The following is a 26,757-nucleotide window of genomic DNA, read 5'->3' as shown; positions in this document are numbered from 1 at the left end:
CATGAGATCTTCACTCGGTTCCACGAACCGCTCCGGCTCCGAGATGCCTCTAGTTTAACTTGTACAAACATCCACAGTGTCCTCGGTCGCGTACTTCCTTTGTTTTGTCCGTTTCGTCATGTTTAAAACGCAAAACTGCTGCAAAACAGTGCGTAAAATTACGCAATTACGCGCACGTAATTTTTCGCGCGGATCTTTGCCCGTGGGCGGGCCGTCGGAACATTAAGGGGTTAAACACTTAGAATCATCAGCGAGTTTTCACTCCACGTCGGCCACGTCGGCTAAAACTCTGGTAGCGGCTCATGAGGACGCCTGTCAATGACGTTGATAAACTGCTCAAATACGTATGTGAATCACATAATTGTCTGGAGCAGCTCGTCCCCGGTCACACTCACTAACTCACATTAAAAAATAGCGCAGAATGAATTGTGTGTTTATTTTACTTTCAATTCCGGTTAGATTTTTCTGTGCGCGGAGACCATGTCAGCAGTGCGCAATTGCGCACGCGCGCAGTTTAGAGGGAACAGTGCTTGTGAGAGCTGAATGTCTAGCCTCATGCAGGCAGCAGGGATGTTTAGCAGTTATTTCTTCAGCTTTAGATCTAAGCTTAAGAGTGGCTGTATACACCATTTATTAAAGTTTGAGGAATTTCTTATTTCAAATTGTGGTTTTGCATAGGCCTCCCATAAAGCTATGAACAGCCAGTGATTTTAGAAGGGAGACTTCTACTAATGCCAAATCAGAAAGTTAGTTTCATCCAACTTCCTAATAACCAAAACAGTCTATTCAACTGACCTTTTATGTTGGCTGACTTGGCTGTCTTAATTTCTTAACATGGATAACTTGATAAGACCATTTAACTTATGTTCAAGTTCTATAAGCACACGAAAGTGAAAAAGACAGCCCCACTCACACCTGCAACCAAACCTAGGAATGTAGACCCACCTGCATTTTGCGAGAAGAGGGTCATATTTGAATACAGCCAGAACTGATTACTCACTTTCCTGGGCCATGACCTAGTAAAACTGCTGCAATTTAAAATGGCGTAGGTGTGAATAAATGCCACAAAAAGTAAATGAGGCTTAAGATTGTTTTGTATACATTACAGTATCGGTATTGATTGGAGAATATCTACATAATTCACCATAAACATTGTATAGTAAGGATGAAGTCAGAGCGTTTCACAATACAGCCCTACTGTGTACACACCATAATTAAAAGCTGCATGTGAATGGAGTCAGTGATCAATGGAAACTCCTGTGGTCATTAATGAGATGTGGGCTGTTTTCCCTGTGGTTTCATCCATCTTGTCTAGAAATAGATCCAACAGCGAAGCGACCAAACACTAAAGAAAACAAAATTTCAATACAATTCTGCGTCGTCATTGACCCCAAAAAAAAAAAAAGACACAAAAAGATATTTTTAATTGATAGATGCACAATTCCATGGTGATTCTTGGCATTTGGATATCCAGTTTAGAGGCAAGAAATTTACTTTTCTGTCACCATGGCAACACGTGCAATCCCATAATGAAGCAGCTATATCAATTTTTTTTAACAAAATCAGGACAATACTTCAAAATAAAATAAAGCAATCATGAGTCAAACAGTTACTTTATTTATGTTCAGGTAAAAACATGAACCTGATGCAGTAAATTATTGCAGATCTTAGAAACCAGCACATGAACGATTGAGCCAGGAGAGCATACAGTGGCGCCCTCGCCTGGCCACAGACTGCAGGTGCACACCACGGTTTGTTCCAAGCCAGCAGTGCAGAGAAAAAAATAATCATCATCAACTACAGCAAGAAATAAAGACCAAATAGAAAATTATAAAAGGTAAAGCAGACATTCGCACCTCCGGAACAGGGTGCGGCGCTGCGTACAAACTTTAAACTCCATAAATGAACTTGAAATGCTCGCTATGAAACAAGAAGACCAGCCAAACTTTGTGCCCAGCTACATTTATGTGTTGAGGGGTTGCTCAGCGCTCAATTGGGCCAAGAAAACCCCACACATCCAGATAGGGCCCAACGGAAAGAGACTAACTATTTAAAAAAAATAATGGAGCAAAAAGCAAGTTCACCTGATCAACACATGGCTGAAGCTCTCTAAAATAAAAAGGAGGCCAGAGAGCAATCAATCAAAATGGGTAAAAGGGAATAAAGATCACAGCAGAGGTAGGGAGAGTTACTTTTATATTTGAGTAACTTTTTGGGTAATTCAGTAATATTTAAAAGAAGCAATATCATTTAATAAGAGTTTGAGTATGTGTGCAATACCAGAACTTGTACTTTTTTTTTTATAGTGATGAAATAGGATCCAAAGAGTTACTCAATGCTCTTAGTATTCTCTCTGCCCACCTCTGGTAATGATCGCTCGTCACTACCCGCATTCAACCAACAGCAACTCTCACCATCACAAGTGGAAGCAGAGACACACAGAGGGAGAAGCTGAACTCAAAAGCAACACACAAACGGGGCCGATATAATACAGAACCGAACAGACGAACCGAGGAGCGACGTCAGAACAAAGAACTATTCTATCAAATGTGTAGAATGAGCAAAGTCTGCAAATTTGTCTGTACAAATGATCTTTGGAGCTAAAGTAAATCTAGCTTGCTCAATGGACCCCCCTCCTCTTTCCACAGTTAGTGACGCAGTCCGTCGCTTCGGAGAGGAAACGTCCCTTTTTAAATATCACATAGCAATGCAGTTTAAAATGTCACCCAGATGTTTTCATTTTTTTAACATTACTCAACTACTGATATAGGTTTTACTCTTTTATACTTTAACTTCAGCGAGTCATGGAACACTTTTCCATTTTTTCTTTTTATACATTTTTTGAGAGACGGGGCAGCAAATATATATTTAGAGTCTTATTCTTCTGCAAGCTGCTTTCTCTAACAAGAAGGCTGTACAGAGCCTTAATGTAAGTGATTACAAAAAACTAAAGAGGAAGTTATGATTTCATCAGTCGCTGTTGAAGGCATTTTAATGTGAGATGTGACGAGATCAGGAAAGGTGGAAGGACTGCTGGCCCTCTCGAGCTGCAATCAACAGTTTCTCTCTCATGATCTCTATGCTGGAGTAGTCAGGCAGCTTCAGGTAGTTGACGCAGGTCATGACTGACGGGAGGAAGTCATCCGGGTTCTCTGACGACTCAAAAGTCTTCCTCACAATAGTCAGCGGGGGGTTCAAGCTCCGAAATCCTGACAACAGAAAGACAGGCTTAGCAGCATAACAACAAACAGGCACCGGGCCCCTGTAGTGCCCCTGTAGTGCCCCTGTAGTGCCCCTGTAGTGCCCCTGTAGTGCCCCTGTAGTGCCCCTGTAGTGCCCCTGTAGTGTCCCTGTAGTGTCCCTGTAGTGTCCCTGTAGTGTCCCTGTAGTGTCCCACCTCCCACTGGCAGTCGGGGGCTTCCTGTGACGAACTGCAGGAAGAGCCTCTGCTGCTCGGCATCGAAGCTGCTCAATACCTCAAACAGGAACCGCACAGCACGACTGAAAACACACAAACAAAAGACTCAACTATAAAATACCTTTGGTTCAACATGACCGGTGATCCTTAAATGAGAGGCTATGCACCAATAGTACATTAAAATAATTTTACCTGTCGTGTGTGTAGCCATGGTCCGGTCGACAGCACTCCATAAGCGTCTTCACGTCCCAAGTCTCTGACTTACTACCACACAGCAACTGGTCCAGCTGCAGCACAGAAACATGTTCAAATGTCCTCTGCATTAGTCCAGTTTAGTCTGAAGTACAGAGCATCCTTACCTCTTCTGGATAAAAATACTGCAAGTGATGCAGCGGGAATACAGACTCAAATCCTTCACGAAACGATTCAAATTGTCTGGACACCCCTTCGTTTAGAGTCCAGTAGACCACCAACTGGAAAAGAGGATAGCAGGCACTAAATGTTACATACAAACAGTGTGACATAACTCATTTCGGTTTAGGCTTAGAGAAACGTTATTAATCCACAAGGGAAATATCTTATTAATGTCCCATACCCTAAGGTACTCCTCCAGATTGTAGATGGTCACCGCGATGTCTTTGCCTCCCTTCTTCAGCTCAATGTTTGGGAATCCTGGTAGTGTGAAGTCCAAGCCCAAATCCTCCACTGAGCAGCCGTTCATGTTGAGGCTCTCCAGTGCCTGCTGCAGGGTCTCCCTGGTCTATTACAAACAACAAAACAGTGTTTCTACTGGCTTTCATTCGGAAACCCTAAGAGGAGTATTGTTTGTCGTGTACCTGCGATCTGTCCTGCTCTAGTCTCTTCTTCTGTCGAATGATATCTTCCAGGTGTTGTATAGACTTGGCCACAGCCGGGTCGATGTTCACCAAGTCATGTGAGCTGATGGACGGCTCATGTCGCAGCATCCACTTATAAAAGGGTAAGCCCAAAGGCAGATCCAACTGGAAGGCAAAGCAAAATTACCCAATAGTCATTTGAAACATGTATCAAAAATTAGCAAAGGAGTGCATCTTTACCAGCCTGAAGTCCATGATGGCCTTGGCCATCAACTTTCCTAGGAAACGGAACTTCATCTTTATTTTGGCGATGTGTGCTGGTTTGGTCGTCCTACCAAAGGGAACAGCAAACAGCCCCCTGGAGCAGAACATGTATTTGGTTCCTTCTTGGCTTCCTAGATGACATAGATACACAATGTTAACAGAAAATAGAACAAGGGTATTCATAATTTCCAGGGATCTGAAGGTTTTGTACCTTTAGGGTTGGACAGTGTGACCTCTTCGCCCCTCCACAAACCCAGGTCGGCCCTCTGCAGCTCCTGAGACACCAAGGCATAAAACTCCAGAGTGGGGCCAAGTCCTGTGCCAACCTACGAATGTTTACAAAAGGTTCCAAATTTAATGGAGAACATTAAAACTTTCCACAGAGCAACAATTCATTACCTCATTCTCATACTGAATCTCTAACATGGCTCTAGAGCTGCCCAAGTCCTGCATCACAGACTCAGCCTGTTTAAGCAGCTCATCACGGTTTATTGTCCTCTGCACATACCAAATATCAAGTGTTAAATGTACAATGAAAGTAAATCAAATAAAACCACCAAAAAACAAGTACCTTTTTCCTGTCAAGACGCGGTGCAACTCTGCTGTCCTGGGAATCCGACTGGTTGATTTCAGGGTTTGTGTCAAGTAATCGCTGCATGGCTCTGTCACGATCGAAGGCTGTTACATAGAACAACATCTGCCGGGTGTCAAAAGGGAAGAAGAACGGGCTGCAGAGAAACAACAAGGGTTTAGGAACTAGCTTAAAGATGTGGTTGAGTTTTTAAAAAGAAATTTCCCCATACTTACCTGGTTTTCCCCAACTCAATGAGCCATGTGGGAATGTTGCCCGTCATGATGACCAGTGGGTCCTGCAGCTGACGGTTGGCTTTGGCTGTCAGCTTACTGTTGATGAACTCAGTGGTGGAGATGATCTCCTTACATGCTGCATTCTGAAAAAGTCAAGCCATGAGTTTTAGAGGAAGACTTAAAGGGATGAGAACCTACACAGAAGGATACATACTTCATACAAATAAAACCAGTATCTACTGATGGAGTGCAGGACCCTCAGCAGCAGGATGACCTCTAAAGAAGGGTCATCAAAGGTTATGGTCTCTGGTGGCTCCGTAGTGAGGTAAGTGTCTAGTGGGTTGGTGACGCTGGGACAAACACCATCTATGTGTCAAGGGAAACACAGTTAGCCTTTGTTATTCATGAACACCAAAGAATCTGAATGCACAATACCCACCGTGCCAGAGCTCGTCCTGCTTCTTGGCATTTCGAGGTGAGGTTTTGGTGGGAGCAGTCTGTGCTCGGCCTCTCTTCCCACCCACAGAGTCTTTGCTGCCATCCTCATCCTCTCTCACAGGTTTATACCTGTTAGGAACACATCCACACAAATAATGACAACATTCACAAACATAAACATGAGAAGTGCAATCATTGCTGCATTTAAAGTGTAATTTTACCAGATGGTGTGCGTTTTGGTCCAGATGCCCGCTCTCCCCAGGGGATTAGCCTCATCATCGGTGGACTCGCGCTCCTCTTCAGCCTGCAGACTGTACTGTCGCACTGCCTGGTACACAGTCATGTTGTACGGCAGAAGATGGTCCCCGATGTAGAACTGGAGTCTGTGCCGCACGCTACCAGAGTTTAGGAACTGCGCCGCCTCAGCCAAAACAAAATGAGGAGTTACATTTATTAATGAACTTACACCCATAGAACAGTGAAGGAGTGTTTTCATATGATCTGTGACATACCAGTGATTCATCAATTTCATCGTCTGAACCATCGTCATCGCTGTCCTCATCCTCCTCTCTGATCCGACCATATCCTACAATAGATGCCAGTATTGTGAATAAAAACACAAAAAACGCACCAAATTTATAAAATACAATAGTTGCTGTGAATAGAAACGTACCTCTAACCACAAGATATCTCTCAATGGCTTGAACCAGAGCCAAAGGGTCAATCTTTACTGGACCACCTTTCCACTGTTTGACATTGGTGCAGTCTGGGTGCCTTTGCAGCTGACACTTCAGCTGATGAGTGTTAAAGAACTTCAGAGCCTGAGATCCTCTGCAAAGACAAAAAGACTATGTTGAAGCCTCCAGAAAACTCACACTGACATTGTTTTTCAGTAAAAATAAAGACCTGCTTCCATTTCCATTGCCACTGGGAAAGTCATGAACTTTGACAGGGAACTGCTCCATCTGACTCAAACAGCTGTTCATCTTGTGCACTAAAGCCAAGTATGCTCCGTTCATTGTAGGGTCCAAACGAGTAAGGGGCTCCATGCCTGGAACCTTTAGTGAAAAACGTATGTCAAAAGTGAAGGTAGGAAAGGAAAAAAAAATCTGCCAAAAATGTGTTTTAAATATAACGTATGAAGTATAAAGTCTTACAGGGCAGTCTGTGAAAACATGAAGGAACCGCTTCAGCCGCAAATCACGACTCAGCAAGTCCCTGTCTGTGCTGGAGGTCAGATAGAGCAGGAGCTGCTTCACCAGCCCACTGTGCTGGATCTCAAACGATGACACATCCGATTCGCAAACTATATTGGAGATCTCCACCAGACACTGCATGCCGCCATCCACCTATGGCACACTCAATATGTCAAATATATTCCAATCGAAAACCTTGACGACAAACATGTTCTAAAGCAAAAGGGATTCTGTTTTTTGTTTTTTTCAATTTTTACATGCTAATTTCACCTGGACATGTTTGAAATGTGATTTTAACCCAGTTCAGTTCACATCACAAACACAATAACTGGTAAGGGGCAGGTTAGTAATGACAGTTTATCAAACCTGAATTGCACAACTTGCACAACCAAGATTTTTGTGATCAGATGCTTTACAAAGCTGACACAGCATATAAATTACAAAACCCTATCTCTGGTTATACAGTCAAGCAGTCACTGTATAATACCACTCCAATGAAATCATTTGGCGAGTATTTTTACCTGCAGCCCAAGTTGCTCTGTGGCTGTGCAAAGTCTCTGGAGTACATTCAGTGCGGGATTACTGCCATCCACATTTTCGGAGTTGAAATAGCGTTCCACAAACTTGCTAGCCTGTTCTTTGATCCAGGCTTTTATTTTGTCTCTAAAAAAAAAAAAAGAAGAAAATAAAACACAGTTAACAGCAAATTAACATCACTCAAATAGTATTGTGTTTTTATCCAACCTGTTATTAGAAATGGAGTCCTTGGGTGGTGCTCTAGCCAATCCACTCACTCCTGCTGTGCGAGATGGTTCAGAGTTGGCATTGTTGGTCTGGGCACCCAACTTCCCCCATGTTTTGGGATTTAGGCTTGCCAAAAATGAGGATTTGGGTGACTGCGTACTGGTTGGGCTTTTAGCTACAAGAAAGAAAATAATTAAATGAAAAAAAATGAAACAATTCAAATGTGCCTTTTTATCTCTTGGAGCTTACCCTGATTGTCTACTTTATCATCATCCCTTGGTGGAGAATATTTTGGCCTTCTGGGCCCTCTTTTTGGCACTCGTTTTCTCTTCAAGACATCACTTAAGCGCCTTGAATAAGAAAGGTTTTTTTTGTTAAATCATGTTTAAAAGGAAAAGTACTGAATTCACATGACATGCATTGCAGGTGGATAGATGTATGGGTACTGAAACCCAGCATCATAATGGCACTGGTACCAAGGGTTAACGGCCCACTGGATCATTATAAGATCAGTATTCTTATTGGTTCTGAGGACATGAACAAATTTCACATAGTCAAATACATGTATAAAACTTTTCTCCTTTCATGAGATACATCCCATGTACAAATCTTTAACAATACCTATCTATACTCTTGGGCACAACACCAAAAGTTTGGCACTTGTCAAAATAAAACCTGGCTCGCTCATGTCAACTTCATTAATGGAAACATTCAAAAAGACACGAAGAAGAAGTTGACTCATGACTGCTTTATTTGGGTTATAAGCATTTATTTAGACCTTGGTAGAAAGGGGAAGTTATAGAAGTTGGGAGTGAATGACAAGTTAACAGGCCTTCTACTGAAGGTTGAAGCCGTTTACTACTTCTCTGTTGTGTGACTTGCGCTCCTGTGAGTGTCGTTTTGGGCAGATAACAACAGACTAAATGCTAGGGCTGGGCTTTTTGACCAAAAAAATGTAATCTTGATTTTTTTGGGAGGCATAAGGGCAGAGCTCAGGTGCCCTCAATGTTCACATGAATAATTGTTTAAAATGTGAATAAAACAAATTGATTTATAGCCAAGTCCTACTACATACCTAACCAACCCTAACATTAAGGACAAATGTGATGTAGATGCTGGTGAGACTCACCCCTGTGGGCTGAGGTCCAGGGAGTCGTCCATGCTGTGCTGGTAGCTGGGCGAGCCCAGATCTGCTGTAGCATTATTAGAAGAGGTGGTGGAGGCCGTGCTGTTGCTGGTAGGACACAAGCTAGCAGTTCCACTTTGACATGCTTTGGGAGGACTGGTCACCAATAAACTCTCAGACTCAGCCAAATTTTTAACCTGGTGCATCACACCTGCAGATAACAAGCAACTATAAAGCAACTGCAAATAGACAAGAGCCAAATACAACAGTTATGATACCTTCTCTTCTAAAATAAACACTGAAGACATCAGGTAACTTTTGCATCAAGATCTCAGCCATTTGTAGAGACCCAACTACAATCTTCAAATCCTGACTGGACAGCATGGAGGCAATGTGACTGTTGAATTAGAAAAAGAAAAATTATATCTCACGGCAGAATAAGTAACAGAAATGTTCCCTTTTTCTAACATCGATTCAGCACTCGCTGCAAAATGAGTAAAACACACCTAGACACTGCATGGTTCCTCAGTACGTCCTTTAACAGCTCTGCATCTGCAAAGAAGATGATCCTGAGGATGGCTCTAAGGCACTTGTGTCTGACAGCAGGGCCGGCTGAAGAGCTGTACACCTCGTACAGGACCCCAAACAGTGTTTTGATGAAGCACTTGGCAAGCTCCGGGTCTTCCTTCATTAGCTGGGCTCGTGCGTCTTCCCGCCGCACCTCCTGATGACTTCCTACAATTAAGAAACATAGAATTTTTTGAATGCATCATATAATCATTAAAATACTATTTATGTGGTGATTGTGGTAATTACCTGTGTTTGGATTGGCAAGGGGGTTGGGTTTCCTCTGGATGCCCCTGGCTGTTCCTGTGTCCTCATTGATCTGCTGCATAGAGTTGAAGTCAATAGTGTAGACACGACCAAGGGTCGACAGGCTAATTTCATCCTCCCCATTCTGATGAGCTGTCTGTAGAAACAGAAACAACAGAAACGTCACATACAGGTGTTATAAAGACCATAACATTCTCATTACATTGAAAGACATAAAATACATGGTATATTATTCACATGACCCAAAACCCAACAGCAATAAAATATCAAAAATACTTGTAAGTAAAAGGCAAGTCTCATCAATCAATAAATGTGTGCTGGTGGGGAACTTTTTATCACTTTTTGTATTACTTTTTTGTATTATCATTTGAGATGACATCTCTGACTCAATAATACAGCATTTCATACTGCTCTTTAATTATTACAACTTAATGTTCGACTGACAAGGCTTAATTGAATCATTCAGCTTTAGAGTTATTATGGCATTAACATGAAGTAGTGTAATTTTAGAAGAAAGAAAAGTGACTACTATAGTAGGTTCATTAGTGGCTACAACCCAGAAACTAAACTGAATAATACGACGGTCATTCAATAAATAAGGTGAATTTTTCAGTATAAGGACTTTTAATACAGATAGAAGCTTACTTTTTTATTTTTATTTTTTTGTTTTACTTGTTTTTCACATGGATTTAATTTCTTTTGCAGATAAAAAAAAAAAACAAAAAACATTGAGAGTTTTGGAGATTAACAAAGATGGCGACCAAGAAGCATGTTCCAGGATTGAACAGCGGTCAGTTATCAACTTTTTGGTTGCTGAAGGGTGCAAACCAATTGAAATTCATAGGAGAATGTCAACTGTGTATGATCACCTCAGGAGACCTCACTTCTGTAGGCCTCCCAGGCCTGCCTTCATCCTCAACACTGCTATGTCCTTCTTTAAACAATTTAGCCCACTTGTAGACATTTTTTGGCTGCAACATGTGGCACCATACACAGTTGACATTCTCCTATGAAATTCAACGGGTTTGCACCCTTCAGCAACCAAAAACTTGATAACTGACCGCTGTTCCATCCTGGAGCATGCTTCTTGGTCGGCCATCTTTGTTAATCGCCAAAACTCTCAAAGTTTTTTTTTTAATCTGCAAAAGAAATTAAATCCATGTGAAAAACAAGTAAAACAAAAACAAAAGTAAGCTTCTATCTGTATTAAAAGTCCTTATACCGAAAAATGCACCTTATTTATTGAATGACCGTATAAATATACCCATCATAGTACGACAGTGAGCTCAATGAGAATGCACTGCTCTTTGTTGTACCTCAATAATGCGACTGTCAATGCGGTTGTACGGGTGCCACAGTCCACGATCATCCCTCCACTGCCAAATGGCCCCTTCAGTTGTTTGAGCACTACCCTTCTTCAGCATTACGTCAACTGCAAAGATGCCCTCTCGAGGCAAACAGGGCATCAACTCACTGTCAAAAGAAGTCATTACAGCATGTTAGGGGACTCACAAGTACAGGGTTGTTGAGACTAATGTCTCCTCTGATGCATTTAGTCAGAAAAATAAATGTTACCATATAAGAGAGGTCAATTCATAGAGCTCCTGGGGGCTTCTGGGTACCAGTTCAATTTGTTCTTGGCAACTGCCATTTGATGCACCGCACAAGAGGAAGCGCAAAGTTTCAGCTATGTCTGTTTGAAAAAATAAATAACTTACAGTTACATGCATGTTATAATATAAATACAATGAAAACGTACAGCATGACCATTAAGGAAACCAAACTAGGTACTGTGTGCCTTTACTCACTCTGCTTCATGAGCTGGACTGCCAGGCAGGGGCAGTTGGAGCACATAAGAGAAAACATGCGCACCACCATAATGAACATGCCCGAGCTGAGGACAGGAGGAGTGACTACCAGCAGCTGCTGTATGTTTGTTAATAGGTCCCGCGAGGCCACCTCCTGGAGCAGGTTCTGTTCATGCAAGCATCGAAGAAACCCATCATGAGTTAAAAAGTTTACACAATCATTCATATGGAAGAAAGGCAACTATAAGTCTACAAACCTCCTCATGCTGGAAGTTGTCTACAAGCCTCGCAAAACAGAGACAAGTGCTTTCAACAGACTTTTTGTCCTGAAAAAAATGGGAAAACAATAGCTGAGATCATCTACTCGTTCTATCAGTTCTTTTTATGAATATGCTGTCGGTAGATCCAATACCTGATGTGTTAGCCTCTGTGTGAGCAGTGGAAGAGAATCCGCAACAAAATGAAACTCATCAGGAGTTATGCTCTGGCAGCAGTTAGCTGCTATGGCCAAAGCATTCCTCTGAGCATTGATGCTAAAGAACTCTAGGTAAAGCAGACAGTCAGCAAGCCCACCCTAGAAAAAAAGGCATTTTTTAGATTACTTATGCACTGGTGTGAGTTACCATTTTCACAAGTACACAATGAAACACTTACAGCCTGCAAAATGGCTTTGCTGTGTCGCCTAGACAACATTTCCAAAGCAGTGAGGGCCTGCTCTGCAACGTCAATGAATTGAATCACCTTGAGCTGCAAAGAAGACAGTCACACCAAATATTAAAAGAGCCCCTTTTAATGTCCAACACTGCAATGGTCTAAAGCAGGAGTCTCAAATTTGCAGCCCAGGGGCCAATTACGGCCCGTGAGACGACATTTTGTGGCGCGCAGGACAATATGAAAGTTTAATGTTAGTGTGGCATTACCATGTTGCGTGTAGAAGGTTACGCTAAATCGGTAAACCCCAAGCACACTTGTCACTAGCGCTGTGCACTCCCGTCACAAAAGATTCAACAAATAAGGATGTATCCATAAAATCCACAAGAATTGGCATATTTCCTCATGCATGTTGAAAACGGCGATAATGTTTGAGAAGATTTTAACAAAGCTTTTTTGTGGAAAACATGATGTGGCCCAGCCTCACCCAGACTCTGTCTCCTGCGGCCCTCAGCTAATCTGAATTTGAGACCCCTGGTCTAAAATGTAGGTTTCAACCCAAAAAAATGCACTGATGTGAAGTTTGTGCACGAGGCAGAAAGATGGTACAGAAAGAAATCGTAGTCTATGTGTATTTTTGTATTTAGACGCATATCATTCCATTTCCTCATTAGACCAATTTCTCCGTGAACATGAGTCAGATTGTGAGAAATCACACAGCATTTCACAGCTTAATGGGCTCAACACACGGGGAGCGACAAACGACAGCGTGCAGTGACACTCATCGCATAGGGTTTAAAATTGAACACACGGGCAGCGACAAACTGCAGCGACTAGCGGCAGCTTGTCACGTTGCGCTCTGTTCCAGAGCAGATCGCGAGCCTCCTACACGTCTGATTGGCTGTTTATTTGGAGGGAATTTTGAGGTTAATAGCAGTAGATGGGAAAAAGACGCTAAAATGAAATCTCGTAAAGTTTTGCTTCATTTGACTAAAATATTACAATTGGTTGCACTCTACAAAACAAAACAAAAAAGTGATCCTGGGTCCACCCTATTCTGTAGCTAATTCTGTTTAATGTAAAAACCTTAAATAAATATATATTTTTAATGTTGAATCAGTCTTTAATACATTTGGTTATTAGCTCCCATAAATTTATCTGAATTAACAAATTTGCGCATGTTAACTTACCACTCATATTCACCCTGGCACCAACGAGTTCCCAGGCAGCTGCTTTTTTTGATATATCTCGGTAGTCTCTTTAAGATATGTCAAAAAGAATTGGGAAATCCAACACCGTGAGTACAATTTTCTCTTCCATGATGTTTCTGAAGTGGACAGTGCATTGGCTCGTCAATCAAACTCTCGCTGATTGGCTGTTGTGCAGGCAGCAGCGATAAAAGTAGAACATTTTTCAACTTTCATTAATCGCGTCGCAGGCCCGCGCGTGCACGTCGACATGCACGAGCGCGAGGTTTTCACGTGCACGACTTTCGCTTGTCACGGAGGTGAGAGAGACAAACAATTTTCGCAGTGTCGCACAGGTACCATTGAAAATAAATGGAGAGCGAGCGACGTTGCTCCCCGTGTGTCGAGCCCATAACACACAGAACATGTCTATCACCATGATCTCTGTCTCAGCGCTCTGCTCCTGTGTGATACGGGTCAGGAGCAAGCAAGTGAGAGAAAGCAAGAGAGAAGGGACGTAGAGATGTGAACTCCCTCTTCATTTTAAATGATTATTATGATTAGGCCAATTCATTTGTTAAAATGCATTAGGCCTATTGCTCAACTACTAATCTTACATTTTGTCACCAGTTTAGTAAGCCACTTTCAGGAACTTCTTGTCTGTTTAAGACTGAATCAAATCACAGTCAAAACAGAATAACAATTTCAATGCGCAGTCTTTTTTAATGAACACGGGGGACTGGAGCAAGTCAGAGAAGGGGCGCAGCTGAACAGCCGGAACAAGCCGGCTGCTGAATTGCTATAGTGATGGGGTTCTTCTACTACAAAATAGCACCTTCAAGTCCAAAGTTATACCTTCTCAAGGAAGACAGGAATGGCATCAACGACCACAGCAGAAGATCGGGGGAGGGCCTCCATCATATAAGTGAGTGCACGAGACGCATGATTCATCTTAAAAAAAAAAAAAAGATCAGAAAATTTTAAATTCAATAAATAAAAACTACACACATACAACTAAATTGTGTTTATTGGATTTATACTCACAATATCAAAATTATGCTCCATCTGTAACAGTGTTATCTGTGGGAATATAAATGTCATTTAGTTCTATCCTTTAAACTCCATAACAATGGTGGTACAGAGATCATGACAAGGCTCAACACTCACTAAAGCGGGCACCACACTTTTGACAGGGAATCCCCCCAGAGTCTCCTCATTGCCCATAACCAGCAGCTGACACATCTCAATGGCCGCCTGGAGCTGCTGAGACTCATCCCCTGTGGCCTGAAGGCCTTGCAGTAGCTGCTGAGCTTTGGAGCCTACAAATAAACAACAATACCTTAGAAGACTTGTTTACGTGAAAAAAGTGTAGAAATGCAGCTCTTACTTGCTCCACTGCCTATGGTTCTATGGAACAGCTGGGACATTCGAGGTCCGAGAGGTCCAAACAGATGTGGAGGGAGACCCCTGGCCTCCAGAAGGGCTGAGAAGAAACAAACAGGGAGATTCAAGAAGCATCTAGGTAAAGGTTAGGCGTGTTTTCTCTGCATATTCACATAACAGTCAACATACCTTGAAGCCTTCCCATTTCAGAATCATCCGACTCGCTCTCTCCAGATGTGGTCATGCCTACTGCTCCTGCGACTGAACTTGAAGCTAAACAAGGGAAATGCCACAAGATTGTTTAAGTAAGCTGAAGACAATACAAATTACTGATATAACTAATGTTTAGTGTGAAAGAAAATATTACCTGAAGCTCCTTGTGAAGCCTCGTCCGTGCGCGCATTAGAGGAGTTGGCCCCATCCTGGTTGTTGTCGGAGTCGGCCATTTTTTCTTGTCGGCGAGCGTCGGCTGCCCCACGCTTGCCCAGGCCCGAGCCCCGCCGACTGCAAGCACAAGTTAAAAAGTAAAGAATATGAGTCTGCAAATAATTTTAAACTTGTGTTTCAAGCCCAGTTACCTAGTGCTGGCACAGGAGCCCGTGGTCTTCTGGCGTGTGCTCCGCCGAAAACTGGGGAGCTCTGCTGGAGGAGACTCGCTGCGTTTCTTAGTTGATTTTCTTAAACCTAGAGCAGAAATGTTACATAAATAAATTCATAAATATATTCATTGTTTAGAATGAGAAATGTACAAAAGAGAAGCAATATTTAGAAGAATTCAATAACATTACAGAATATTACCATTATGAAGAAGTGCGTACATAACTGTTCCACATTCTGAACTTGAACTATCTACTGTAATAATGAGATCAAAATAGGTGTGAAATTTGCATAGAGTTGAGCATTTTAAACTGCCTGGCAAAAACAAAAGACTTTTTAACCATGAAAGTGTACGCAATATAGCCCCATGGTTATGCCCTACTAAGCTGTGCAGAGATTTAGTCAGTTTAATCAGTAATTAGGTCTGTATGTTACATAGGCTGAAATAAACTCCCTCAAAATCAATTCCCTCTTGATATTAATTGTGATGTGATAGGTATATAGATGACCAAAAAAGCTTTTCATGAACTCTAGGCAGTGAGGAGTGCATAATAATTGTATTAATAAAGCGTGGATGAAGCAATAACTCCAGGTATGTTGTTGAGGGGACAACATATTATGATTAAAAGCTCAAAAAGTTCAATTTTGAATTGGATCCTATTCTTTAAGGATAGAGTTTAAAAAAAAAAAAAAAAAAAAAAAAAAAAACACATACACACACACAAACACACCCAACTGTGCCACAGTGGCTGAAAGGTGAGATTTGGGGAGGGGTGGGGGGTGGGGTAAAACTAGCAGCTTGATCAGCTGGTGAAACATGTTTAGACAGCCAGGGGAGAGAGATCTACCAGTCATCCCTGCTAGTTCCCATTCATTGAAATTCATGATAGCTCACTTTATACTACATAATGGCACTGAAACCATTCACAATCAATCAGTACAAATAAGAAATGAATAAGCAATACTCATTTACAGTCATTTATAGTAGTTAAAAGTGCAACAACATTTATCAATAGAAGTACATAGTATACACTACTGCATCACACTTAATAAATAAAAGTTATATAGTGACAAGTTATGTGGCGAGATACAGCCTATCAGTGATATTTATAGATTAAGCATACAATCACACACTGGCGTTTCAGTAATGACACACATGTATGCATGCTCTTGTTTCAGGCTACCGCTTCTCGTGTCTGAAATCTGAGCCATCCTCTTAGCTCACTGAAGCCCACAGTCTTCACGTGCAAGTATGTTTGCCCAAGCAACAAATACAACATGCATGTGTAAAAACGCTACCCGAATCTAAAATCTTGTTGGGAGCGGACAAACTACCTGTAGGCTCAAGAGGGCCTCTGTAGTATCTATCTTGAGTGCAAACTCCAAATGCATCTAGTCCCAGTGGTGAAGAGTGAGGTTTTGTAACCGATGCTGTGACGCTGCCTGGATCACTGGCCCTGTGACATTTAATCCCTCCATCCAAGCGCACACAGATAATGTGCTGACCCTAAACTAGCTGCTAGTGAATCTTTTAAAAGTTTAAAACTGTTTAATAAATGTACATTTTGATTTTAAAAGAGTGGGAGCTACAGAATGTTCATTTGACTTACTTGCTAGTTTAGCTTGTAATCCAGAAGGCCCAGGTTTGGATGCCTCAGTCTTTGAAGAGCCGGGCAGGGACAGCTTGGGTTTTGGCAGATTTACTTTGGGGTTGAAGCGTGCTGCCCACTCAAACTTTGATGAACTGGAAGATTTGGCCTGCTCCTTGTCCCGGGTACTTCGCCGTGGGGACGGGCTTGAAGCTGAGCGAGAGCGGCGAGCTTTAGTCTGGTCTTTTCTCTGTTTAACGCGGGCCCCCTGCGTGGCAGTGCTGTGGGCGCCTGTGGTAGAGGAAGAGGACGAGGTGGAGGCAGAAGAGGAGGAATCCGTCACGTTGCTACACCCAGCTTTGGCTGAGGCGGCCGATTTAGACGCCAGCTTGGTGAGTTTTGCAGTTCTGCCCTCCGTACGATTGGGGAGGGACCCTGTGGTGCTACTTAGCCCAGGGAGAGAGTCTGCTTTCTTGCGTTTCTGAGTTGGTGAGGCCGCACTGGCCCCACTTTTCTTACTCTGACCTCGACCTGACGGTGCAGGTGCTTCTGGAGCAATTGATCTCTTCTTGGCCTTTGCTGATGCTTTCTTTGTCTCTAAGGGTGGGGAGATTGATTTGGATTTTTTTGCAGGAATCGGTCCAAAAGAATTAATTTGGTCAGAAGCTTCACTTCTCTTTAAAGCGCGGGTGCCTTCACTTTTTGATGGTTGGCTTTGTCGTTCTTGTTCGGATGTCCCCGCGGCCTCTGGGTCACCTTGTATCACAAATGAAGCCACGGACAGACTGAGACCACTTCTGTCAGGGGAAACAAAAGGAAAATAATTTTATTGTCTTTGGAAAATTAACACATCTGTCACTAATATCCCCATCAAACTCCTACAATGGTGTATTCACTTGTGTGGTTGAAACATATGGATAAAGTGCCAACCCTACATGCATGCATGCACACACAGTGAGGACCAAGTAGAGAGAAGCGGTACCTTCTTGTGCTGTGCCCTCTGGACTGGCCAGTGGCTGAGCTGGCTGTGGCTTTGGAAGCCTTAGTATTAGGTCTTCTATGCTCAGGAGGGGAATTTGCTTTATGTTTTACCTGCTCTGACTGCAACCTGTAAGGTTGAAAATCAAAGAGCAACGAGTATAGATTATGATCAAAGACCCATCATCTGATTAAATCATATGTCTTTAAACAGCAATACACATGTATACAGCAATATGTTTGTGGTAAGTAAGACAGCCACTCCTTTGCATAAGAAAACAAACTATGCTTTTGATTAAGTTAGCAATGGCGCAATCATAACAGAATGTCATCAATGCTTCCGATTAGGTTGCGGTAACCCCCAAAATTACAGAATATTACACCCTAAAATTTTAAGGGTCCCAAGGAAAGGAGTTATGACCACTCACCTTCCTGCGACTGTTTGGTCTTGTGGCTGAGCCGCAGCAGTGTTCCTCTGAGAACGGCGCAGTGACCCCCCTGGATTGGAATTAGGCCGGTTGGACATTGGCACCTCTCTCCTGAAGGGACATACCCTTTCTAGACACTACCATTCACTGTAAAAAATAAAAATAAAAAATAATAATAATTAATTATTTTTTTTAAGTCGGTTTTGATAGGGATTATGGGGCTGTATTTTCATACTATGCATGTCAAAGTTCCTCCTTCCACAGTGTGTGTATTTATGAAAAATAAACTATATTTTCATTAGCTCATGACTTGCTATTTTGTGTGTATCATTTGTCAAGTGAATAAGAAAAAGTGTAGAACGATGCTTCTGTCTAAATCTTAATGGTATTGTGTAAGCAGCTGCACACATTACATTTTATCAATAACCCAGTAATAAATGTCGACGAGAATTCTACAATCGAAACTATAGGGGGTGGCTTAATTACATAAATGTCAATCCACTGTATCATAAATACGCCACATTTGGCAAGTACAGGGCCATTTTAGGCCCGCACTGACAGTGCATGCTAGTCTTTGTTTATTCGTCCATTCTGACAACTAGCCAACTACACTGATGTAAGATACGACTTCCTGAAGTACAATACAGATAGCTTCGCAGATAACTTGCTCAATTGTTACATTTACCTACAACTGTATAAGGCTATGACTACGTACACTTTTAATCCAAAAGATTTATAGAGGCCTGTGCTTCAATCGTTCCCAGTAGCGCCGACTAGCATATTTAGCTTCTAGCACAGAAGATTTGACAGTAGTGTGGTAGGATTGTCAAACTGACAGAGATATAAATTGAACCGTTTTGGATTACACAAGCACGGAAACCAAAATATGGTGCGTGACGCGGAAAAGATGTTGTGGTTCTTGACACATAGAGTTTGTTAAAGTTACGTGGGCTAACGTAGCAGTTGCAGAAGAAATGCGTAGTTGGCGTAAGCTACCGGTCTGTCAACCCCGTTCTCCAACAGGACAAGAACGTACAGAAGTCACTATGATCTAATGTTGACCCACACATCACTACTATCAATATGCGTGAAAAAGCACACGCACACGAAATCACACTAACGCCTAACAACATAGGACTTAACTGTTCATGTTGCAAATGGCAGCACGGCCACACGCTCTTTCTGAAGCAGTTTTAGTGAAATACAGCTAGCATGCTAGAACATACTCAAGCCTTACCAAGTTAACTAATGTTAGTTAGCTAGTTAATGATTATAGCTAGGAACATATAATCAAAGTTTGACTTGTGATTTCAACGTCATGTTGAAGACAAGTAAATTAATCAGCCATCTTTTTTAAACAAAATCAAACATATTCAAGTGTCATGCCGATACGTTACCGTCGCTTTCAGTAAAGCAGTTTCCCTAAAATGCATATAATTTAACTGATTAGGTAGAGCACACAATGCACAAGTAACAGTGCAAGCTCTAAGGACCCCAACTAGCGTTTAGTGTTGATTTTAGGCCAACACTAAAACCGAACAGCGCAGGCTAACGTCTGACCGTATGCTAATCAGCTGCAAATTAAATTTACCAGTAACTAGCAACATGTCAACAGTGTCCAAACTAGCATTTAAGAAACACAGGGACGTGTCAACGTTTATAGTTTACATCCAGGATAAATCTTCTCTAAACACCAAGTAATGCGACTAGAAAGCTAGCGCTAGCTTAGCTTTGTAATGCAGGCTGTTTATTGAATGACGCTAAGAGCTAACAGTGGACTGACAAAAATAAACACCTGACTAATCTAGATCGTCAAACTGTGGTCTCCTGCTCGTTTGTGATTGAATGAGTATCTGATAACTCACTATCACAGATTACAACTTGTTTCTACGTATGTCATCCACGGCACTGCCAAATAAATCGAGCGTTGTATCGTTTGTTTTCGGCTAACCTTGGCATAAAGCTAATTATTTTGTGTCGATGAAAATTCGAGCATTGGTTTACCAGTTATCTCGTTGCCAGGACTGACCACAATCCGTAAACCATTAATACACAATAAAGTCGGGGCAATGAACAACCAATGTAACGTTAATCCTTGGATAGTTAGCGTTACCTGACAACATATGAAGCTAACATTAGCGTGTCACCGCTAGCCAGCAAAAAAGAGAAATGGCCTCTGATGCCTTAAGACACAAAAACAGGAAAGCAGGAACGGGATTCGACACATATTTTCTTAACACTGAATCACATTCCGTCGGCATATATCGGTTGTTTAGCTCGGATGTTCACAAGGTTGTGTACTGAGTTGTCATGAATTAGTTGTATTAGTGATCATGTTGTTACCTATTTGTTCCAGTGTTGTAGTTGTACAGACAGTGCAGCAGCTCCTCTTGTCTCTCTCTGCCGCTGATAGTTTCACATCAGCTGAGGACCGACTACTGCAGTATACATCCGCCTCATTCATCCGCCGCGGGACTAGTTCACCGCATCCATTTGGATCATTTATGAAAACCTTTTAGTTTGCACCACCGAAACGCGGACTTTATTATGCCAAGGGTGTCAAAGCATGCATATGTAATTTATGTTGATTAGAGTGAAAGGCGTAGGCTACCTATTCAATGTGTTATTTGGACTTAACTGTATTATTACGCTAGGTCGTGACCCCCACCCCCACCAGGTGTTACTATAGAATTCTAATTCTTGTAATCGTAGCTGCTGTTTAAAAACAAATACACATATTTGTATTATTTGGTGATTCAAAAGTTAGGTTATTTTGTCATAGTTACAATTTTGAGTCTGAAAATGGCGTCTCTACTTGGAGAGCAACTATATGAAATTACAGGTCAAGGTCTACCTCCTGAAAAAGATTTCTTTCAACTCATTATTTCTCAAAATTAGGTCAGGTATAGTATTTTATTCCTACATTAATGTCATTTGTTGGTGGAGAAACTTTTTAATGCTCAATCACTATGTCTTAACTGAAGAAAATGATTAGATCTGCTAATTATCAAGCATGTCTCTGTCTTATCACCATTTGCATACAAAAGTCTATAAATCAAGACATGTAATTATTACATATAATATGTCACAATTCTGTATATAATATACTATAATGTTAAACTATATTCTGTGTTCACTGAAGGTCATATGGAGATCCTGGAGAATTTCTTTAAGACTTGGAAGCTGGGGTGCTCCACCCAAAGAAGAGAAAGTATTCCATCAGGATTTTCTACAACATAACACATTACAGAGTAAGCTTTTAAATGTAGCTGTAGCTCTAGTAAATGTTGTGTTGGCTTGCCAAATCTGTTCACTCAACTGTCAAAATGCATTCAAACTTTTATGGCCAATAACCAATAACTTTGTTTTTGTGAAATGTGTTGGGGTTTTTTTTTAACTCGCAGAAGAAATAACAGCTGTGTTTGGACAAAGAATCTTGGACTACACAACATTGCTTTGTAAAGGACAGTTTGATTATCTGGAAAGACTACCTGAAGACATTTTACTTCAAATATGTTCATACCTTCAGCTGAAAGAGGTAGCACAGCTTACACAAGTCTCCCATAAATTTAGAGAGGTGAGAGACTCTTGCACCCTACACAATACCGCAACCACTCTATTCATTTTAAAGTTAAAATACCTGCTACACCAGAGCTTATATTATTATATGATTTAGGCTACTTATAGTTACTTATTATAATGCATGTGATACTGTGCAGCCATCCTATTGTATAAAGGTCTAATATGTTTCTTTTGTTTTTTATGGATTTGCAAGTTCTGCAATTCAGAGAAGTTTTGGGAGCACAGAGTGAGGAACATGCCCAACTTTTCCAGTGAGATGGAGGTATTATGTGGTGCCATGGGCTGGAAGATGTCCTTTTTTAGTTTATTCTACAACCAGAATACAACAAAGAAACAGTGAACAATAAACGAACAAAATAGTATCAGCCTACTTTCACTACACTCGTCACTTTCGTGAATTTAGCATAATTACTCCAGTTCCTGTTTACATTTGCTCCTGATGACCTGTTCCTACGCCCTCTTCTGTCTGTAACACAGACTGCACGGGGGTACTGTAATTCCCTAAAGAACCAGCAGATGGAGCAGTATGTCAATGAAAGTCAGACCTGATCATGGGAGGAGAATCAAGCAAATAAACCCTTTGGTAACGTGTGCAAAACAAAGTGCTGTAATTCTGGTTCCCATGTCAAGGCCTAAACACTACAACAAAACTATTCTGGACTGAAATCTTGCACAAATGGCCTGCAAGGACATCGACACTTCTTCCTATATTACAACAAAGATAATACTAACATGAGGTATGGCTGTTTTTCTTCTCAATCATGATTATAATCCTTATGGTTTATTGTTGAGTATATATAACACAACAAAATGACAATGACTTAACAGATGTAGCAACTATCCCATTCTAAGGGTAGTTAGTTGTAAGGGAAGTTGCTTTTTCAAACTTATTTTCAGTCCTTTGTTAGCACTGTGTCTGATAGAAAAAGCGAACGTCCACAGCCAGCAACCTGACTGGTCTTGTGTGGACTATGGCCTATTATTAGCCTCTGAACATTGGATACCGCCTTCTCAGCTGAGTCTAGTCTCGGAGGAAAAATATTCATTACGTAACAATGAGCGATCTGTCTCCCAGTCCCATTTCCTGAATACCACAGCAGCAACTCGGCCGCAAGCTGAGGGAGAATAGCCTCATGTCCACTTGTTTGCTGTACTCATTCAGAGCAGGGGTGTTTATTTTCCATGTATCCCTTTGCCTCCGCGCATTGACTAAGCCAACCCCTCCTTCCCATCTCCTCTTTGTGGGTCAGTGATGCAGCCGGAGTGACGCAGCAGTGGCAGCAGCCTCTAGAAGGTGAACAAGAAGAGAAATAAAGAGGGAAACCTGTGAGAGATCTGACAACAACCGGACATAGATGAAGAGGGCTGTCGCTAGCCTCCCAGTTTAGGCCAGAGGAGCAATGGCACTGGCGTAGACTGCTCTAACGGGTCTAAACAAACAACTAAAACTCAACAGCAGCAGAGGTGTACCAAGAAAAGATCATCTAAGAGCTTTGGTAGGCAACTCAAAATATAATGTTCAGATTGTGTTACCGGTATATATGTTAAAGAAGAGTGCAAGTGTGCAAGAGTATAGGGTAGGCACAGTCAGTCTTGTGGTCTGCACAGCTTCCTGTCCCTGTGGGTCAAAGCGTTTGAGTTTAGTCATTCTGTTTAATTAGTGGTTTTGATTGAACAAGGAAGTTTAACTGACAATTTGTTCTTTCATGTTAACCTAATAGATTTGTTTCAAAAAATAATTTGATCCATGCAACAACATAAGGATTAATTGTATACAAAATTGCAATGGGTGTCCTTGACTTTGATGCTATTCTTTTTACACCTAACCCCTAACCCTCCCGAATCCTAACCTTTGTATATCAAAAGAAGTTTTATCGTCAGTTTGCATGTGTTTTTCCAAGAAATTTTCTCTTTGAAGGCCAATTTCTATGACATCACTTGGAGGTCAGAGCTCTCTGACTCAGGAAGGCACTATCATTATAACTATTTAGTTTAGTTACAGGCTAACTTATTTTCAATTCAAGTAAGTAATTCAATTCAAGTAAGTAAAAATATAATGTAATACATTTTCTGTAACAGAAAAAATGTGAAGGGTTGGCAATGTTGATTCACTGTAGGTGATGATTCACTGTAGGTTAACATTTCTAACTAGCTGTGATTACTGGGTATCATATGAGAGTTTAAATACGCAGTTTGATCTGATCCACAGATTTGATTTGCAACTTGGTCTGATGGCACCATATGCTTGCCTACATGGAGAAAGATAGTTTCAATGCCATGTTGTGAAACATTCTAGACAAAGCAATACCATCTCCATGAAGACAAGCAGGTGGCATGCCACCCACCAGAAAAATACACAGTATACCTTTAAGGGCAAGTAAAATAAATTAACAAAGTAAAACTGCACAATTTACTTAACTGTGCCTGTACTAAATATGTTAGTTCACAATAATTTCATCCAAATTAGTGCTATAAAAGATGTGTACTGTATATCAAACTTAACATTCACCACCCATTCACCTGGTAAATCCAACCATCATTATGTCATAATTCTATTTTCCTTATAATTACTTATTATTTGTATATTTAATATTTAAGTAAAAAATGACCTATCGTGAGCACAATGCAAAATGTAAAATAATAACAATAACAATAAAAACAACAATAATAACAATACTACTACTAATAATAATAATAGTAATAATAATAATAATAGTTTTGGCACAAAATGTTTAAGGATCAGGATGTTAAAGTGATGTACAGCTGCTCTGAAACTATGGAAGCGTACTATGAAAAAACATTCTTCACTTGATTTGCTGATTTGCTGACACCCCCCCCCCCCCCCCCCCACACACACACATATATATATATACTCACTGTAAATGGCTTAAAAATTACAGTTTAACGTGAAGCGAGGACATGTTTTCTGTGTCAATAAAAGTGCTGTTTGTGTCTACAGAAGCCAACCTGAATCCTCCGTCGGCTTTAGCTCCCTCCCATCCCCCTCCCCTTCGTCTGCAGTGCTGACGCATCTGGCGCTTTTTACATCACTTCGGCTGCCTTGCTCTAGGTAAACCCGTGGCCGTGCTAGCTTTGCATGATCGTTACATATGAGACAAAAACACATACCTGATCCTCACTGCAATACATACCAGAACGGTGCCATCCGCAACCTGCAGCACTGCACAATGTAGAAAACGAAATGGCTTGTGTAATGTGGCTCACGCGATGTTGAGGATGTCTGTGGAGCATAAAGCACATGTTTGAGCGCTTAAGTATTCACATGCTCAACAAGAGACAACCCTGATACATTTGTTTCTAGATTCTGTGGATCTTGTAATATTGGATGTTATATTGTGAAACGTTTTGTGTCTGGCAGTTCAGTCTGGCACAGAGCTAGTGTGTGATGTAGCACGCTGCCTCTCTCCGCTCTGCCTACAGCGTGTTGGCATGCTTAATAAAAGTTGCTATTTCCTGCTCTTTGCCTAGGCATTAAATACTTAAGAGTACGGGTCGACTTGATTCGGATGTATGATGCTATGTGGAGTGTATTTTGATACAGCATGGACATGGAAGTAGAGGCAGAGTAGGGCAGGGCAGTTTTAGCCCAGGACCACTGTCGGCTTCATACATGGAGGACACTGGAGCTAGGAGTCATCTGCTCTGAGAGGGAGGGAGAGGAAGAAAGGCGTCAGACACAAAACACAGCTTCGGACTACACCACTGTTTATCGACCATCACAGGAAAAAATACTTTCGCCTTGTGCTTACTAAAAAGAGTTTTTCAAGTATTACAAATATATGTAGGGCTTAGCGAAAGGATACTATATGACTGCGTTTCCTGTTCTCTCTGCCTCAGTCTCTCAGATGTACTAAGGTATGTTTTGCATGATATGGCTGAATTTGTTCAACCTGTTTTGTTGCGGAAGTACATTTTGCAGCGATGCATAGTGTCTTATGCTTTGGCTTTTCGCTCTTGGTTTTAGAAGACAGTTTGCTACTATACACTCTGTGGTTTGGCTTGTGGGGCTTTTATGTATAATTGAAAAAGAAAATCACATGTGATTTAAAAGTAATATATAAAAGGCTGGGTGTGGCAGTGAATGAGAATGCAGAGTAACTTCTAAACATCTATATTTTGCTATCCATACAGGGACAATGAACCAGACACATTTAAAAAAAATACTGTATGTGGAAAACGATAATTGAAATCGTCCCACAATCATCAAGTATTTGAGTAAAAAGGACGAATGTTGTTAAGCGTACATAATTAAAGCGCCCAATCAGTAGAAAAACGGCAGAAAATTCAAGCGCTTACAAGCAGTATGATCAGCTACCCTATGGAAAAAGCCTTTATGGACTGATGCGTAGGCCTCTACAAAAGACCATGCAGTGTGGTTAGCGATGTGACCATATAACCGTGCAGCTAGAGCTAGCAGACATGCTATCCTGCTGAATGCCAATAAGTACTGCGCCATAGCATGTTGCCATGACAACAGAGGCCTGTCAGAGGGAAAGGCTTGTGCTTTCAGCAATATTGTATCAATGGTTGCTTCAGTCATGTTACAATGATGACATTTTTCAATAAGAAAACAAATATTTCACAAATATTAGCTATTCAATTATAAATGTATTAATTAAATCAAATAAATTATGAGTTTGACTCTCAATTACGCCGTTGCACTTATTAGTAGCCTTAAATTAAGAACTGGTGACCTCTGCTCACTAGGTGAGGCAGGTGATGATTCATCATGAATGCAGTAGTCAATGCTCTGAGCCAATGTAGATAAACCACAGCAGCAGAGAGACCATGTCCCCGCTGACACATCCCAAAGTGAACTAGCTAAAATCATCTGAAGGCCAAAGCTTAACAGATCTTTACTTATATTTTA

At 41.3% G+C, this 26,757-nt stretch overlaps 3 protein-coding genes and 1 long non-coding RNA gene across 10 annotated transcripts in view; 2 read left to right on the top strand and 2 right to left on the bottom strand.

Moving 5' to 3' along the window:
* Positions 1-1,596: 1,596 nt before the first annotated feature.
* Positions 1,597-20,785, bottom strand: trip12 (thyroid hormone receptor interactor 12). Of its 3 annotated transcripts, none has more exons than XM_033976971.2 (42): positions 20,628-20,785; positions 18,285-18,431; positions 17,861-17,986; positions 16,900-17,675; positions 15,271-15,376; positions 15,060-15,196; positions 14,882-14,965; positions 14,697-14,792; positions 14,477-14,628; positions 14,354-14,389; positions 14,165-14,260; positions 12,126-12,218; positions 11,884-12,045; positions 11,729-11,797; positions 11,472-11,637; positions 11,239-11,356; positions 10,980-11,136; positions 9,646-9,799; positions 9,336-9,564; positions 9,108-9,226; positions 8,833-9,040; positions 7,953-8,053; positions 7,704-7,878; positions 7,481-7,622; positions 6,921-7,112; positions 6,670-6,821; positions 6,437-6,594; positions 6,276-6,349; positions 5,985-6,184; positions 5,765-5,892; positions 5,540-5,691; positions 5,326-5,468; positions 5,090-5,246; positions 4,918-5,016; positions 4,730-4,844; positions 4,495-4,649; positions 4,255-4,419; positions 4,014-4,178; positions 3,778-3,891; positions 3,611-3,705; positions 3,398-3,501; positions 1,597-3,209 (listed from the first exon to the last, which is right to left on the bottom strand). In XM_033976971.2, exons 2-42 carry the CDS (start codon positions 18,380-18,382, stop codon positions 3,013-3,015), a joined length of 6,165 nt encoding a protein of 2,054 aa, XP_033832862.1. In that variant the 5' UTR covers positions 18,383-18,431; positions 20,628-20,785; the 3' UTR covers positions 1,597-3,012. The 3 variants fall into 3 exon arrangements, with proteins under 3 accessions (XP_033832862.1, XP_055082036.1, XP_033832864.1); XM_055226061.1 differs by having other exon boundaries at positions 7,953-8,044; XM_033976973.2 differs by lacking the exon at positions 17,861-17,986.
* A 301-nt stretch (positions 20,786-21,086) lies between these two features.
* On the top strand, positions 21,087-22,314 carry fbxo36a (F-box protein 36a). The gene is given in 4 exon segments (XM_033977678.2): positions 21,087-21,182; positions 21,427-21,535; positions 21,689-21,861; positions 22,060-22,314. Coding segments are annotated over 4 exon segments (525 nt in total). The 3' UTR covers positions 22,207-22,314.
* A 137-nt stretch (positions 22,315-22,451) lies between these two features.
* Positions 22,452-26,757, top strand: part of zbtb38 (zinc finger and BTB domain containing 38) — an 8,524-nt gene continuing 4,218 nt past the window's right edge. Inside the window, exons 1-3 of one of the 5 annotated variants that reach the window (XM_033976406.2) lie at positions 22,452-22,603; positions 23,117-23,362; positions 24,826-24,936. The gene's annotated coding sequence lies outside the window, so the exon portion shown is untranslated. Of the gene's footprint in view, positions 22,604-23,116; positions 23,363-24,825; positions 24,937-25,401; positions 25,743-26,757 lie in introns of those variants that run through there. The other 4 variants (XM_055226062.1, XM_033976407.2, XM_033976411.2 and 1 more) reach the window with 4 other exon arrangements.
* Positions 22,752-26,757, bottom strand: part of LOC117379718 (uncharacterized) — a 9,311-nt gene continuing 5,305 nt past the window's right edge. The window contains exons 3-4 of the long non-coding RNA XR_004542112.2: positions 25,019-25,107; positions 22,752-23,153 (exon numbers count right to left, since the gene is read on the bottom strand). This is a non-coding gene — a long non-coding RNA (uncharacterized LOC117379718). The remainder of the gene's footprint in view (positions 23,154-25,018; positions 25,108-26,757) is intronic.

The sequence above is a fragment of the Periophthalmus magnuspinnatus genome, chromosome 13, assembly GCF_009829125.3.
Source record: "Periophthalmus magnuspinnatus isolate fPerMag1 chromosome 13, fPerMag1.2.pri, whole genome shotgun sequence".
Classification (NCBI taxonomy): domain Eukaryota; kingdom Metazoa; phylum Chordata; class Actinopteri; order Gobiiformes; family Gobiidae; genus Periophthalmus; species Periophthalmus magnuspinnatus.
Note: the sequence above shows the minus strand (reverse complement) of the source record. Positions and strands in the feature narration are given on the sequence as shown.